This window comes from Salmo trutta, chromosome 12, assembly GCF_901001165.1.
Source record: "Salmo trutta chromosome 12, fSalTru1.1, whole genome shotgun sequence".
In the NCBI taxonomy this organism is placed as follows: domain Eukaryota; kingdom Metazoa; phylum Chordata; class Actinopteri; order Salmoniformes; family Salmonidae; genus Salmo; species Salmo trutta.
Window position 1 is genome coordinate 88,707,562 of NC_042968.1, and position 14,793 is coordinate 88,722,354.

The 14,793-nt window shown below is 42.4% G+C and overlaps 1 protein-coding gene across 3 annotated transcripts in view; it reads left to right on the forward strand.

Moving 5' to 3' along the window:
• LOC115204619 (relaxin receptor 2-like) overlaps window positions 1-14,793 on the forward strand; it is a 190,960-nt gene that overhangs the window by 50,337 nt on the left and 125,830 nt on the right. For all 3 annotated transcript variants that reach the window (XM_029770288.1, XM_029770286.1, XM_029770287.1), the window contains exons 3-5: window positions 1,646-1,729; window positions 1,904-2,009; window positions 6,212-6,283. In XM_029770288.1, coding sequence (XP_029626148.1) covers window positions 1,646-1,729; window positions 1,904-2,009; window positions 6,212-6,283 — 262 coding nt within the window. The remainder of the gene's footprint in view (window positions 1-1,645; window positions 1,730-1,903; window positions 2,010-6,211; window positions 6,284-14,793) is intronic.

Consider the following 14,793-nt stretch of genomic DNA (forward strand, 5'->3'; position numbering starts at 1 on the left):
ATGAGGACCGCCACAAGAAAGGAAGACCCAGAGTTACCTCTGCTGCAGAAGATAAGTTCATTAGAGTTACCAGCCTCAGATTGCAGCCCAAATAAATGCTTCACGGAGTTCAAGTAACAGACACATCACAACATCAACTGTTCAGAGGAGAATGCGTGAATCAGGCCTTCAGTGTTGAATTGCTGCAAACAAACCACTACTAAAGGACACCAATAATAAGAAGAGACTTGCTTGGGCCAAGAAACATGAGCAATTGACATTAGACCGGTGTAAATATGTCCTTTGGTCTGATGAAACCAAATTTGAGATTTTTGGTTCCAACCACCATGTCTTTGTGAGACGCAGAGTAGGTGAAGAGATGATCTCCGCATGTGTGGTTACCAACGTGAAGCATGGAGGAGGAGGAGGTGTGATGGTGTGGGGGTGCTCTGCTGGTGACACTGTCTGTGATTTATTTAGAATTCAAGGCAAACTTAACCAGCATGGCTACCACAGCATTCTGCAGCAATACGCCATCCCATCTGGTTTGTGCTTAGTGGGACTATTATTTGTTAGTCCCACTATGACCCAAAACACACCTCTAGGCTGTGGAAGGGCTATTTGACCAAGGACAGTGATGGAGTGCTACATCAGATGACCTGACCTCCACAATCACCCAACCTCAACCCAATTGAGATGGTTTGGGATGAGTTGGACCGCAGAGTGAAGGAAAAGCAGCCAACAAGTGCTCAGCATGTGTGGGAACTCCTTCAAAACTGTTGGAAAAGCATTCCTCATGAAGCTGGTTGAGAGAAGGCCAAGAGTGTGCAAAGCCATCATCAAGGCAAAGGGTGGCTACTTTGAAGAATCTAAAATCTAAAATATATTTTGATTTGTTTAACTCTTTTTTGGTTACTACATGATTCCATATGTGTTATTTAATAGTTTTGATGTCTTCACTATTATTCAACAATGTAGAAACTAGTAAAAATAAAGAAAAACCCTTGAATGAGTAGGTGTGTCCAAACTTTTGACTTGAACTGTAGGTTTGTTGCAAACCCAAAATATTTTCAGATAAAAATGTGAGTTTTAGACAGGGTTGGGGTCAATTCCATGTCAATTCAGCAATTACACTGACATTTCAACACCGTTATCTGAATCCTACAGTTCTTGCTTTCTTAACAGTACTAAGCATGTGTTTGTTGGACTTATAATTTTGAAACAGAAATGTACTTTATGACGGTAGAATATTATATCATGTGTCCTTTAGAAATGTTTAACATGTTAAAGGCCTATAGTCTGCAGCATCATCTGGATATAAATGTAACAAAAGTCCAACATTCCCCTTCTGCTACCATTTCTGTCAAGCCGTCTATGCATTCAGTTTGACGCATACGTTCGATAAATCCAACGTATGGCACCACAAAGAACGCACTTCAACTGCCTCTGCAACGCAATGCTGCAAGGACAAACACAGCGTTTTCATTGGAAATGAATGCAATTCTGGTGTATCAAAATGCAATGACGCTGTCAGGGTGTGTTGGAAGCGTTAATGTGCCATGCTAGCTAGGTGTTATATTGGAAGCGTTAATGTGCCATGGAAGCGTTAATGTGCCATGCTAGCTAGGTGTGCTACTATACATAACTGATGTTTTTGTGTCTGTAGGAGACAACAGTGGATGGGCGGACATCTTTGATCGAACCATCAGGAAGGTCGAACCACAGGTCCTACCGTTACCAGAAGACTGCTGTAAGTGTTTGCGTGTGTTTGTGTTTGTGTTTGTGTTTGTGTGTGTGTGTGTGTGTGTGTGTGTGTGTGTGTGTGTGTGTGTGTGTGTGTGTGTGTGTGTGTGTGTGTTGGTGTAGATCTGCAGTATTATTGTATCTGTGTGTAGTTGTGTATTACTTGTGTGTTGTTGTGTAGTCTTGCAGCAGTACCCACAGCGTTGTGACTGTATCAAGACAGAGCTGGAGTGTGTGGAAGTCAACCTACATGACGTTCCTCAAGTCTCCACCAATGTCACCTGGCTGTAAGTACCTCTCTCTCTCTCTCTCTCTCTGTGTGTGTGTGTGTGTGTGTGTGTGTGTGTGTGTGTATGTGTGTGTGTGCTTTTGCAACCATGTGTCGTATGCTTGTGTTTATATGTGGGTCTGTATTAGCAAGGTTTCATTACAGTCCCAGAGTAGAGATGTGGTTGGTCTGGTCCTGACAACACACACACACACACACACACACACACACACACACACACACACACACACACACACACACACACACACACACACATACACACAGGCATTAAAACAGGGAAGTAAATTCAGATAATTTACTGACTAGATTCACCTCTTCAGATGAGATGAGGATGTAACAGCAGTAGTTTATTTCCTGTGAAATTACAAGTGGTGACAGACACTAAAATCTCAGACATTCCCAGACCATTACTCTAACGTAACATAAAACAAATACACACATAAAAGTGCAGTGCAAATTATATGAAAAATAAAAAACAGAAAGAATACCTTATTTACGTAAGTATTCAGACGCTTTGCTATGAGACTCGAAATTGAGCTCAGATGGATGCTGTTTCCATTTATCACCCTTGAGATGTTTCTACAACTTGATTGGTGTCACACCTGCTCCCTCTCTCCCTCTCTGGCGCTCGAGAGCAGCTAGGCTGCACACCTGTCACCATCATTACGCACAGCAGCGCTCATTGGACTCACCTGGACTCCTTCCCTTTGTTGATTGCCCCGTCTATAACGGTCTGCTCCCCCGTTTGTTCCATGTATCTGCATTAATGTTATATGTTCATGTCCAGACGCTGTCCTGTCCTGTTCCCTGTCTGTTGCTAATTAAACGTTAAACTCCCTGTACTTGCTTCTCGTCTACCAGCGCTGACACCACCACCACTAACAAGCATCAGGGAGGTTTTTGTTTTTTGTTTTTTGGTTGGTGACGTCTGGTCCAGCTGCCATCGCTGAAGGAACCGGGGGTGCCTCAGCTAGCTCGTCGGGCTTCCACGCCTTAGCTGGCTCGAGAGGTCTTCTTGCCCCGATTGGGTCGGCAGGCTCCCATCCCACATTATGCCTCAGCCTGCTCGTCGGGCTCCTACGCCTCAGCCGGCTCATCAGGCGCTCATCCCACGTCATGCCTCAGCCGGTTTATTGGGCTCCCACGCCTTAGCTGGCTCGCCAACCTCCCATGCCTCAGTGGGATCGTCAGGCTTTCACGCCTCAGGCGGCTCGCAGGCTCCCATGCCGCTGCCAGCTCGTTGGGCTTCTACGCCCCCAGCCGGCTTGTCCAGCGCCCATGCCTCGGCCGGCACGTCAGGCTCGCTCAGGTGGGTCACCGGGTGGTGCCCCTAGTGGGTACTGTCAAGCCTGCTCTCGCTCTCCCTTTCTGGCGCTTGAGGGCGCCAGGCTGCCGTTCATTACCTACACCTGTCACCATCATTACATGCAGCAATGCTCATTGGACTCACCTGGACTCCTTCCCTTTGATTGCCCCGTCTATTCCCGTTTGTTCCCTGTATCTGCATTAATGTTGTTATGTGCTCATGTCCGGACGCTGTCCTGTCCTGTTCCATGTCTGTTGCTAATTAAATGTTCACTCCCTTTACTTGCTTCTCGTCTACCAGCGTCGATCCTTACAAATTGGAGTCCACCTGTGGTAAATTCAATTGATTGGACATGATTTGGAAAGGTAAAAAACCTGTCTCTATAAGGTCCCACAGTTGACAGTGCATGCAAAAACCAAGCCGTGAGGTCGAAGGAATTGTCGGTAGAGCGCTGAGACAGGATTGTGTCGAGGCACAGATCTAGGGAAGAGTACCAAAAAATGTCTGCAGCATTGAAGGTCCCAAAGAACACAACGGCCTCCATCATTCTTAAATGGAAGAAGTTTGGAACCACCAAGACTCTTCCTAGAGCTGGCCGCCCGGCCAAACTGAGCAATCGGGGGAGAAGGGCCTTGGTCAAGGAGGTGACCAAGAACCCGATGGTCACTCTGACAGAGCTCCAGATTTCCTCTGTGGAGATGGGAGAATCTTCCAGAAGGACAACCATCTCTACAGCACTCCACCAATCAGGCCTTTATGGTAGAGTGGCCAGACGAAAGCCACTCCTCAGTAAAACTCCCGCTTGGAGTTTGCAAAAGGCACCTAGAGGACTCTCAGACCATGAGAAACAAGATTCTCTAGTCTGATGATACCAAGATTGAACTCTTTGGCCTGAATGCCAAGCCTGACGTCTGAAGGACACCTGGCACCATCCCTACGATGAGGCATGGTGGTGGCAACATCATGCTGTGGGGATGTTTTTCAGCGGCAGGGACTGGGAGACTAATAAGGATCGAGGGAAAGATGAATGTAGAAAAGTACAGAGAGATCCTTGATGAAAACCTGCTCCAGAGCGCTCAGGGCCTCAGACTGGGGTGAAGGGTCACCTTCCAACAGGACAACGACCCTAAGCACACAGCCAAGACAACGCAGGAGTGGCCTCGGAACAAGTCTCTGAATGTCCTTGAGTGGCCGAGCCAGAGCCCGGACTTGAACCCAATCAAACATCTCTGGAGAGACCTGAAAATAGCTGTGCAGAGACGCTCCCCATCCAACCTGACAGAGCCTGAGACGATCCTCAGAGAAGAATGGGAGAATACAGGTGTGCCAAGCTTGTAGCGTCATCGCTGCCAAAGGTGCTTCAACAAAGTACTGAGTAAAGGGTCTGAATACTTACGTAAATATGATATTTCATTTTTTGGGGTTTTATACATTTGCAAAAATGTCTAAAAACCTGTTTTTGGTTTGTCGTTATCGTGTATTGTGTGTAGATTGATGAGGGGAAAAAAACAATTTAATCAATTTTAGAATAAGGCTGTAACGTAACATAATGTGGGGGGAAAAAAGGGGCCGAATGCACTGTACAGAGAGCTCTAGTTTGGCTTCCTGAACTCGTTAGGAACTCTCCTTTCATCTCATATTAATCTTGTTCAGCTAAACTGTCAGAAACCATCTCAGGGAAGCTCATCTGCATGCTCATCGTCCTCACAAGGGTCTTGACCTGACTGCAGTTTGGCATCGTAACCAACTTAATTGGGCAAATGCTCAGCTTCGATGTTCACTGGAATGCTGGAGAAGTGTGCTCTTCACGGATTAATCCAGGTTTCAACTGTACCGGGCAGATGTCAGACCGCATGTATGGCGTCACGTGGGTGAGCTCATGTCAGCGTTGTGAACAGAGTGCCCCATGGTGGCGGTGGGGTTATGGTATGGGCAGGCGTAATCTACGGACACCGAACACAATTGAATTTTATCAATGGCAATTTGAATGCACAGAGATGCCGTGACGAGTTCCTGGGGGCCCATAGTCGTGCCATTCGTCTGCCGCCATCACCTCATGTTTCAGCATGATAATGCACGGCCCCATGTCGCGAGGAACTGTGTATAATTCCTGGAAGCTGAAAATGTCCCAGGTCTTCCATGGCCTGCATACTCAACAGACATGTCACCCATTGAGCATGTTTGCGATGCTCTGGATTGACGTGTATGACAGCGTGTTCCAGTTCCCCCCAATATCCAGCACAGCCAATGAAGAGGAGTGGGACAACATTCCACAGGCCACAATCGACAACCTGATCAACTCTATGTGAAAGAGATGTGTCACGCTGCGTGAGGCAATACGGTGTATTGCCTGCTTGTCAGAATGCATGTTTCCCTCCCTATGGCACTTTTAACTTAAATTCTCCTCGAGAGGAATATTTATCTTGCATGGAACACACAACAACAAGCCGACTCGGAAAATAGAATCCAAAATGACACAATACATAATTTACCATTCATTTCTATTGGGCACAAAAAAAATCTGAAACACAACCAAAACAAACAGCAAATGCATCCAACCAGGTTGTAGAGTCACAAGTTTAATGTAATTGCGTGCTAGGAATATGGAACCAAATACTGAACTTTTGACTACTATATTTATAAGAATCTTTAGGGATGCCAATCATTTTGAGAAAAAACAAAAGCTCGTCTGATGTTCCATCTCAGCTCTAATTATATAATATTTCACATTCATCTGACAGAATAGAGGATCTCATCAAGGCTGATGGATTGGATTATCAAGTAGCTTTATGTGTGGATCAGATGTGTGTGTCTGTGTGTGCATGCACGCATCCGTGCGTGTGTGTGTGTGTCCCCCGTATAACCATAGTAACGGTGCAGTGTTCCTGTTGCAGGTCTCTGAAGAGTAACGAGATAAAGAAACTGTCGAACAACATCTTCTCCAAATACACACACCTGCAGAGACTGTGAGTACCATACTATACTATACCTTACTAAAAGATACTAAATGGGGATACCTAGTTAGTTGTACAACTGAAATGTGTCTTCTGCATTTAGCCCCTCTGAATCAGAGAGGTGCGGGGGGGCTGGCTTAAATCAACATCCACGGCACCCAGGGAACAGTGCTTTGCGGAGGATGACATATTTTTACCTGGTCAGCTCTGGGATTTGATCCAGCAAAATTTTGGTTACTGGCCTAATGCTCTTACCGCTAGGCTACCTAATCATACCACATTATAGTAAACCATACCATACTATACTATACCGAACCATACTATACCATACCGAACCATACCAGACTATAATATACTACCGTAATTTCTGGACTATAAACCGCAACTTTTTTCCCACGCTTTGAACCTCGCGGCTTAAACAATGACGCGGCTAATATATGGATTTTTCCTGCTTTCAATTTTTTTGGAAAGGAGATGACTTCAGTGGTTTCAGTGCACAGGAGGAGGAAGATAGTGACCAATGACTTTCTTGATCGGCTACTGTTTACTGCTAATTTTTTTTTTTTTTTACAAGCCGTGTTTCGTCAAAAGCCTATTTATTTTTGTTACAAGCCGTGTTTCGTTAAAGCCTATTTATTTTTGTTACAAGCCGTGTTTCGTTAAAGCCTGTGTAAAGTTCATTTGTTTCAATGTACCGGTAGGCACCTGCGGCTTATAGACGTGCGGCTTATTTATGTTCAAAATAAAAAAAAAATTAAATTCTGTGTGTGCGGCTTATATTCAGGTGCGCTCAATAGTCCGGAAATTACGGTAAACCATACTATACTAAACCATACCATACTATACCATACCAAACCATACCATACTATACTATACTAAACCATACCACGCCATACTAAACCATAACAAACCATACCATACTATACTATACTAAACCATACTATACCATAGCAAACCATACCAGACTATACTATACCATACCATGCCATACTATACAGTGCCTTGCAAAAGTATTCACCCCACTTGGCGTTTTTCCTATTTTGTTGCATTACAACCTGTAATTTAAATAGATTATTATTTGGATTTCATGTAATGGACATACACAAAATAGTCAAAATTGGTGAAGTGAAATAAAAATATAAAACATTTTAAAGTAAAAAAAAAAATAAAACGGAAAAGTGGTGAGTGCATGTATTCACCCCCTTTGAATCTGCAACACCACTAAGCAAGGGGCACCATCAAGCAAGCGGCACCTTGAAGACCGAGATCTCCAAACAGGTCAGGGACAAAGTTGTGGAGAAGTACAGATCAGGGTTGGGTTATAAAAAATATCCGAAACTTTGAACATCCCATGGAGCACCATTAAATCCATTATTAAAAAATGGAAAGAATATGGCACCACAACAAACCTGCCAAGAGAGGACCGCCCACCAAAACTCACGGAGCAGGCAAGGAGGGCATTAATCTTCGGTCAGCGACCCACCTCGACAACATCCGGTGAAATTGCAGAGAGCCATATTCAAATTACTTAAATAGTAATAATAAACATTCATGAAAATACAAGTGTCATACATCAGTTGAAAGATTCACTTCTTGTTAATCCAGCCGCTTTGTCAGATTTCAAAAAGGCTTTACGGCAAAAGCATAACATGCGATTATCTGAGGACAGCGCCCCGCACACAAAAGCATACAAACATTTTCCAACCAAGCAGAGGAGTCATGAAAGTCAGAAATAGCAATAAAATACATCAATTACTTTTGAAGATCTTCATCTGGTTGCAATCACAAGGGTCCCAGCTACATAACAAATGGTCCTTTTGTTCGATAAAGTCCTTATTTATATCCCAAAAACTCAGTTTTGTTGGCGCGTTTTGTTCAGTTCACTGGCTCAAAGGCGGTCAATAACATGCAGACGAATACATCCTAATAGTACCGGTAAAGTTTGTCGAAACATGTCAAACAATGTTTATAGCTAATCCTCAGGTTGTCAATTATCTAAATAATCGATAATATTTCAACCGAACAATAGCGTATTCAATAGAAAGGAAAAACAACAAAGAGCGTGCACACAGTCACGCGCGCAAACCAGTACTGCAGGATTCCGTAGTCCCCTGACCAAAAGGTCTCATTCTTCTTCATTTTTCAGAAAACAAGCCTGATACCATGTCTAAAGACTGTTGACATCTACTGGAAGCCATAGGAACTGCAATCTGGGCCCTAAAACATTACATAGTCAATAGGCATTCAATGGAAAACCACCCACTTCCTGTATGGATTTTCCTAGGGTTTCCGCCTGCTATATCAGTTTTGTTATATTCACAGACGTTATTTTAAAAGTTTAAAAGTTTTAGAAACGTCAGAGTGTTTTCTATCCAATGCTACCAAGTATGTGCATATCCTAGCTTCTGGGCCTGAGTAACAGGCAGGTTATTTTGGGCACGTCAGTCATCCGAAATTCCGACCAAAAACCAGTATGCCAAAGAAGTTAATCAGAGAGGCAACAAAGAGACCAAAGATAACCCTGAAGGAGCTGCAAAGCTCCACAGCGGAGATTGGAGTATCTGTCCATAGGATCACTTTAAGACATACACCCCACAGAGCTGGGCTTTACGGAAGAATGGCCATAAAAAATGTTTGGTGTTCGCCAAAAGGCATGTGGGAGACGCCCCAAACATATGGAAGAAGGTACTCTGGTTAGATCAGACAAAAATTGAGCTTTTTGGCCATCAATGAAAACTCTATGTCTGGCGCAAACCCAACACCTCACATCACCTCGAGAACACCATCCCCACAGTGAAGCATGGTGGTGGCAGCATCATGCTGTGGGGATGTTTTTCATCGGCAGGGACTGGGAAACTGGTCAGAATTGAAGGAATGATGGATGGAGCTAAATACAGGGAAATTCTTGAGGGAAACCTGTTTCAGTCTTCAAGAGATTTGAGACTGGGACAGAGGTTCACCTTCCAGCAGGACAATGACCCTAAGCATACTGCTAAAGCAACATTTGAGTGGTTTAAGGGGAAACATTTAAATGTCTTGGAATGGCCTGGTCAAAGCCCAGACCTCAATCCAATTGAGAATCTGTGGTATGACTTAAAGATTGCTGTACATCAGCGGAACCCATCTAACTTGCCAACTTGAAGGAGCTGGAACAGTTTTGCCTTGAAGAATGGGAAAAAATCCCAGTGGCTAGATCTGCCAAGCTTATAGACATACCCCAAAAGACTTGCAGCTGTAATTGCTGCAAAAGGTGTGTGTGTGTCTTTTTGTCTTATATGTTGTTTGTTTCACAATAACAAATATTTTGCATCTTCAAGGTGGTAGGCATGTTGTGTAAATACCATACTGAACCATATTATACCATACCATACCATAATATACTATACTATACCATACCGTGTCATACTAAACCATACCATACTAAACCATATCATACTATACCATAACATACTATATACTATACCATACCATACCATACTAAACCATACTATACCATACTATATGATACTAAGTCATGCTATACTACACTATACCATGTTATACCATACTATACCATACTATGCTATACTATACTATACTCCTTTACTGGCTCAAATAGCCAACCAATCAGCCTGTTACCAACCCTTAGTAAACTTCTGGAATAAATTGTGTTTGACGAGATACAATGCTATTTCACAGTAAACAAATTGACAACAGACTTTCAGCACGCTTATAGGGAAGGACACTCAACAAGCACAGCACTTACACAAATTACTGATTTGTCTAAATTGACTAAATGACTAAATTGATGATCAAATGATTGTGGGAGCTGTCTTGTTAGACTTCAGTGCAGCTTTTGACATTATCGATTGTAGTCTGCTGCTGGAAAAACACAGAGGGTGTTCTTTAACTTCTTGAGGCTACCTGGGACGTTAGCGTGCCACCTGTGGCGCACCCTATCAACAGCAGGTGCATTTCAAGAGCGGCAAATTTGAAACCAAATAAATGTACAAATTCAAATTTCTCAAACATACAACTAACTTACAGCCTTTGAAAGATAAACATCTTCTTAATCTAACCACGTTTACCGATTTCAAAAAGGTTTTACGGGGAAAGCATAAAGTTAGGTTATGTTAGGAGAGTACATTGACAATAGCTGTGTGCAATGCATTGTCGATTCAAAGACATGCGTCACCAAAACCATACAATCAGCTAAAATTATGCACTAACCTTTTACAATCTCCATCAGATGACACTCCTAGGACATTTTGTTAGACAATGCATGCATTTTTAGTTCTATCAAGTTCATATTTATATCTAAAAACAGTGTTTTACTATGGCGTTGATGTTCAGGAAATCGTTTCCCTCCAATACCGGCAGTCAAGTCATGACGACAAAATAATTAATTAATATTAGAAAACATTGCTAAAATATTATATTGTCATTCAAAGAATTATAGATTTACATCTCTTGAACGCAATGGACTTGTCAGATTTTAAATTAACCTTACTGGGAAATCACACTTTGCAATAATCTGAGCACTGCGCCAGAAAAATACGCATCGCGATACAGACTAACCGCCATGTTGGAGGAATCTAAAATCGAAAATACTATATAAATAATCCATTACCTTTGATTCTCTTCATCAGATGTCACTTCCAAAGAGTCCCAGGTCCATAACGAATGTAGTTTTGTTCAAAAAAGCTCATCATTTATGTCGAAAAACCTCCGTGTTGTAGCGCATGATCTAAGCCAGCCGGACTTCACTTCACTTCAAGAACGGAAAAAATATATTTCCGTTCGTTCAAACATGTCAAACGTTGTATCGCATAAATCATTAGGGCCTTTTTTAACCAGAACATGAATAAAATTCAAGGCGGACCATTGGGTTTTCTTTTAAAACGTTTCGGAATGAGAGTACCCACCATCAAATCGCGCGCCAGGGTGAATGATGGACCATCACGTTCCATGGCTCTTATTCGGTCAGATCTCACTGTAGAACACTCAAAACACTTTGTAAAGGCTGGGGACATCTTGTGGAAGCAATAGGAAGTGCCAGAATATAATTCACCCCCTTTGTTTTTCAATGGCATAGGCTCAAAGTCAATTCAACACATCAGGTATCCACTTCCTGTCAGAATCTGTCTCAGGGTTTTGCCTGCCAAATGAGTTCTGTTATACTCACAGACACCATTCAAACAGTTTTTGAAACTTTAGGGTGTTTTCTATCCATATATAATAAGTATATGCATATTGTAGTTACTGGGTAGGTGTAGGAGGCATTTAAAAATGGGCACATCTTTTTTCAAAAAAGTCTCAATACTGCCCCCTATACCCTAACAGGTTAATGGAAGACTCTCAAACATAATCCAGGTAGAATCAGGAATTCCCCAGGGTAGCTGTTTAGGCCCCTTGCTTTTTTAAATTTTTACTAATGACATGCCACTGACTTTGAGTAAAGCCAGAGTGTCTATGTATGCGGATGACTCAACACTATACACGTCAGCTACTACAGCGACTGAAATAACTGCAACACTTAACAAAGAACTGCAGTTAGTTTCAGAGTGGGTGGCAAAGAATAAGTTAGCTCTAAATATTTCTAAAACTAAAAGCATTGTATTTGGGACAAAACATTCACTAAACCCTAAACCTCAACTAAATATTGTAATAAATAATGTGGAAATTGATCAAGTTGAGATGACTAAACTGCTTGGAGTAACCCTAGATTGTAAACTGTCATGGTCAAAACATATTGATACAGTAGTAGCTAAGAAGTCTGTCTATAATAAAGTGATGTTCTGCCTTCTTAACAACACTATCAACAAGGCAGGTCCTACAGGCACTAGTTTTGTTTCACCTTGACTACTGTTCAGTTGTGTGGTCAGGTGCCACAAAAAGGACTTAGGAAAATTACAATTGGCTTTGAACATGGCAGCACGGCTGGCCCTTGGATGTACACAGAGAGCTAATATTAATAATAGGCATGTACATTTCTCCTGGCTCAAAGTGGAGGAGAGATTGACTTCATCACTACTTGTGTTTATGAGAGGTATTGACATGTTGAATGCACCGAGGTGTCTGTCTAAACTACTGGCACACAGCTCGGACACCCATGCATACCCCACAAGACATGCCACAAGAGGTCTCTTCACAGTCCCCAAGTCCAGAACAGACTATGGGGGGAACACAGTGCTACATAGAGCCATGACTACATGGAACTATTCCACATCAAGTAACTGATGAAAGCAGTAAAATTTAGAAAATAGATAAATAACACCTTATGGAACAGCGGGGACTGTGAAGCAACACAAACATACGCACAGACACATGCACACACACACGCTAACATATGCACTATACACACACATACACATGGATTTAGTACTGTAGATATGTGGTAGTTGTGCTGTCGGGGCCTGAGGGCACACGGTGTGTTGTGAAATCTGTGAATGTATTGTAATGTTTTTATTGTATAAACTGCCTTCATTTTGCTGGACCCCAGGAAGAGTAGCTGCTTTATTGGCAGCAGCTAATGGGGATCCATAATAAATACAAATACCATATCATACCATACCATACCATACTATACCATACTATACCATACTATAACATACTATACTATACTACACCATACCATAGCATACTGTACTATACTCTACTATACCAAACTATACTATTCTATACTACACCATGCCATACTATGCTATACAATACTATACTATGCCATACCACTATGTACTATACTAGACTATTCTATACCATACCATACTATACCATACCATAATGTACTATACTAAACCCCACTGTACTGTACTATACTATACTATACTATACTATACCATACCATAACATACCAAACTATACCATACCATACCATACCATACTATCCTATACTATACCACACACTATACCACACTATACCATACCGTACCATACTGTACTATACTATACCGTACTACACCATACTATACTATGCTGTGCTATACTACGTTATACTATACCGTGCCATGCTATACCAAGCCATTCTATACTATATCATACCATACCATGCTATACTATACCGTACTATACGATACCATACTATACTATACTATACTGCCAGCAGCATTCAACCCTGCATCCCACTGCTGGCTTGCTTCTGAAGCTAAGCAGAGTTGGTCATGGTCAGTCCCTAGATGGGAGACCAGATGCTGCTGGAAGTGGTGTTGGAGGGCCAGTAGGAGGCACCCTTTCCTCAGGTCTAATAAAATGCCCCAGGGCAGTGATTGGGGACACTGCCATGTGTAGGGTGCTGTCTTTCGGATGGGATGTTAAATGGGTGTCCTGACTCTCTGTGGTCATTCAAGATCCCATGGTACTTATTGTAAGAGTATAGGTGTTAACCCCAGTGTCCTGGTTATATTCCCAAGTGGTCCCTCATACCATCATGGTCACCTCATCATCCCCAGCTTACAATTGTCTCATTCATCTCCCTCCTCTCTCCTGTAACTATTCCCCAGGTTGTTGCTGTAAATGAGAATGTGTTCTCAGTCAACTTATCTGGTAAAAAAATAAATACTATATCATACTATACTATGTCATACCATACTATACTGTCTGATAATGTCTTCTCCACCAGCAGAGACTATGAGTTCTAAACAATATGAAGTTTGACTTGATTTCTTGTCAATATTATACATTTGCATGAAAATGTATTTAGTCCATGTATCATAGTTGACTAGTTTTAATCCTGTTAGGAACACTGTCATATCTTGTTAGAAGTGTCGAATTGAGTTTGAACCATGGTCCTATGTACACCCGCAACACTGTTATCCCACTGAGCTAAAGTCTGGTTCACTAGGCATTAGCTAATACCTGGAGCTAGTGTTCATGTCATTTCGCAAGGCATAGTGCACCAGGTAAATTGGCAAAAAATATAGTCACGTGTACAACATTTCAGTCATTGACCAGGCACAGTTATCCAGAGTAGTGAGTGCATATATTTTTTATACTGGTCCCCTGTGGGAATCAAACCCACAATGCTTGCGTTGGAAGCAACATGCTCTACCAACTGAGCTACAAGGGACCACCTGGGGAATAATGTCTGCATGGGAAAGGACTGAATGGTTGAATGAATAAGTGGGGGAAGCGTTACATTTACAGAACACGTGTTATTTGCATAAAACACTAATGTGGAAATGTGTGTAGAAATGAGTTTGGGTCCCATTACCTTCACAGCAGCCGCAGCAGCTGAACACTTACCAGAGTTGTACAGTCAATGTGTAATTTGGGTAATCCATCACTTTATAATGCATTCAGCCTTTTAGCTTGCGTCCCCAATGGCACCCTGTTCCCTATATAGTGCACTACTTTAGACCAGAGCCCTGTTCCTTACATAGTGCACCCTATTCCCTACATAGTGCACTACTATAGACCAGAGCCCTATTCCCTACATAGTGCACTACTTTTGACCAGAGCTCTATGGGTCCTGGTAAAAAATAAAACACTATGTAGGGAACAGGGTGCCATAGGGATGTAGTGTTGGGCAGGGAAATTGCTATATC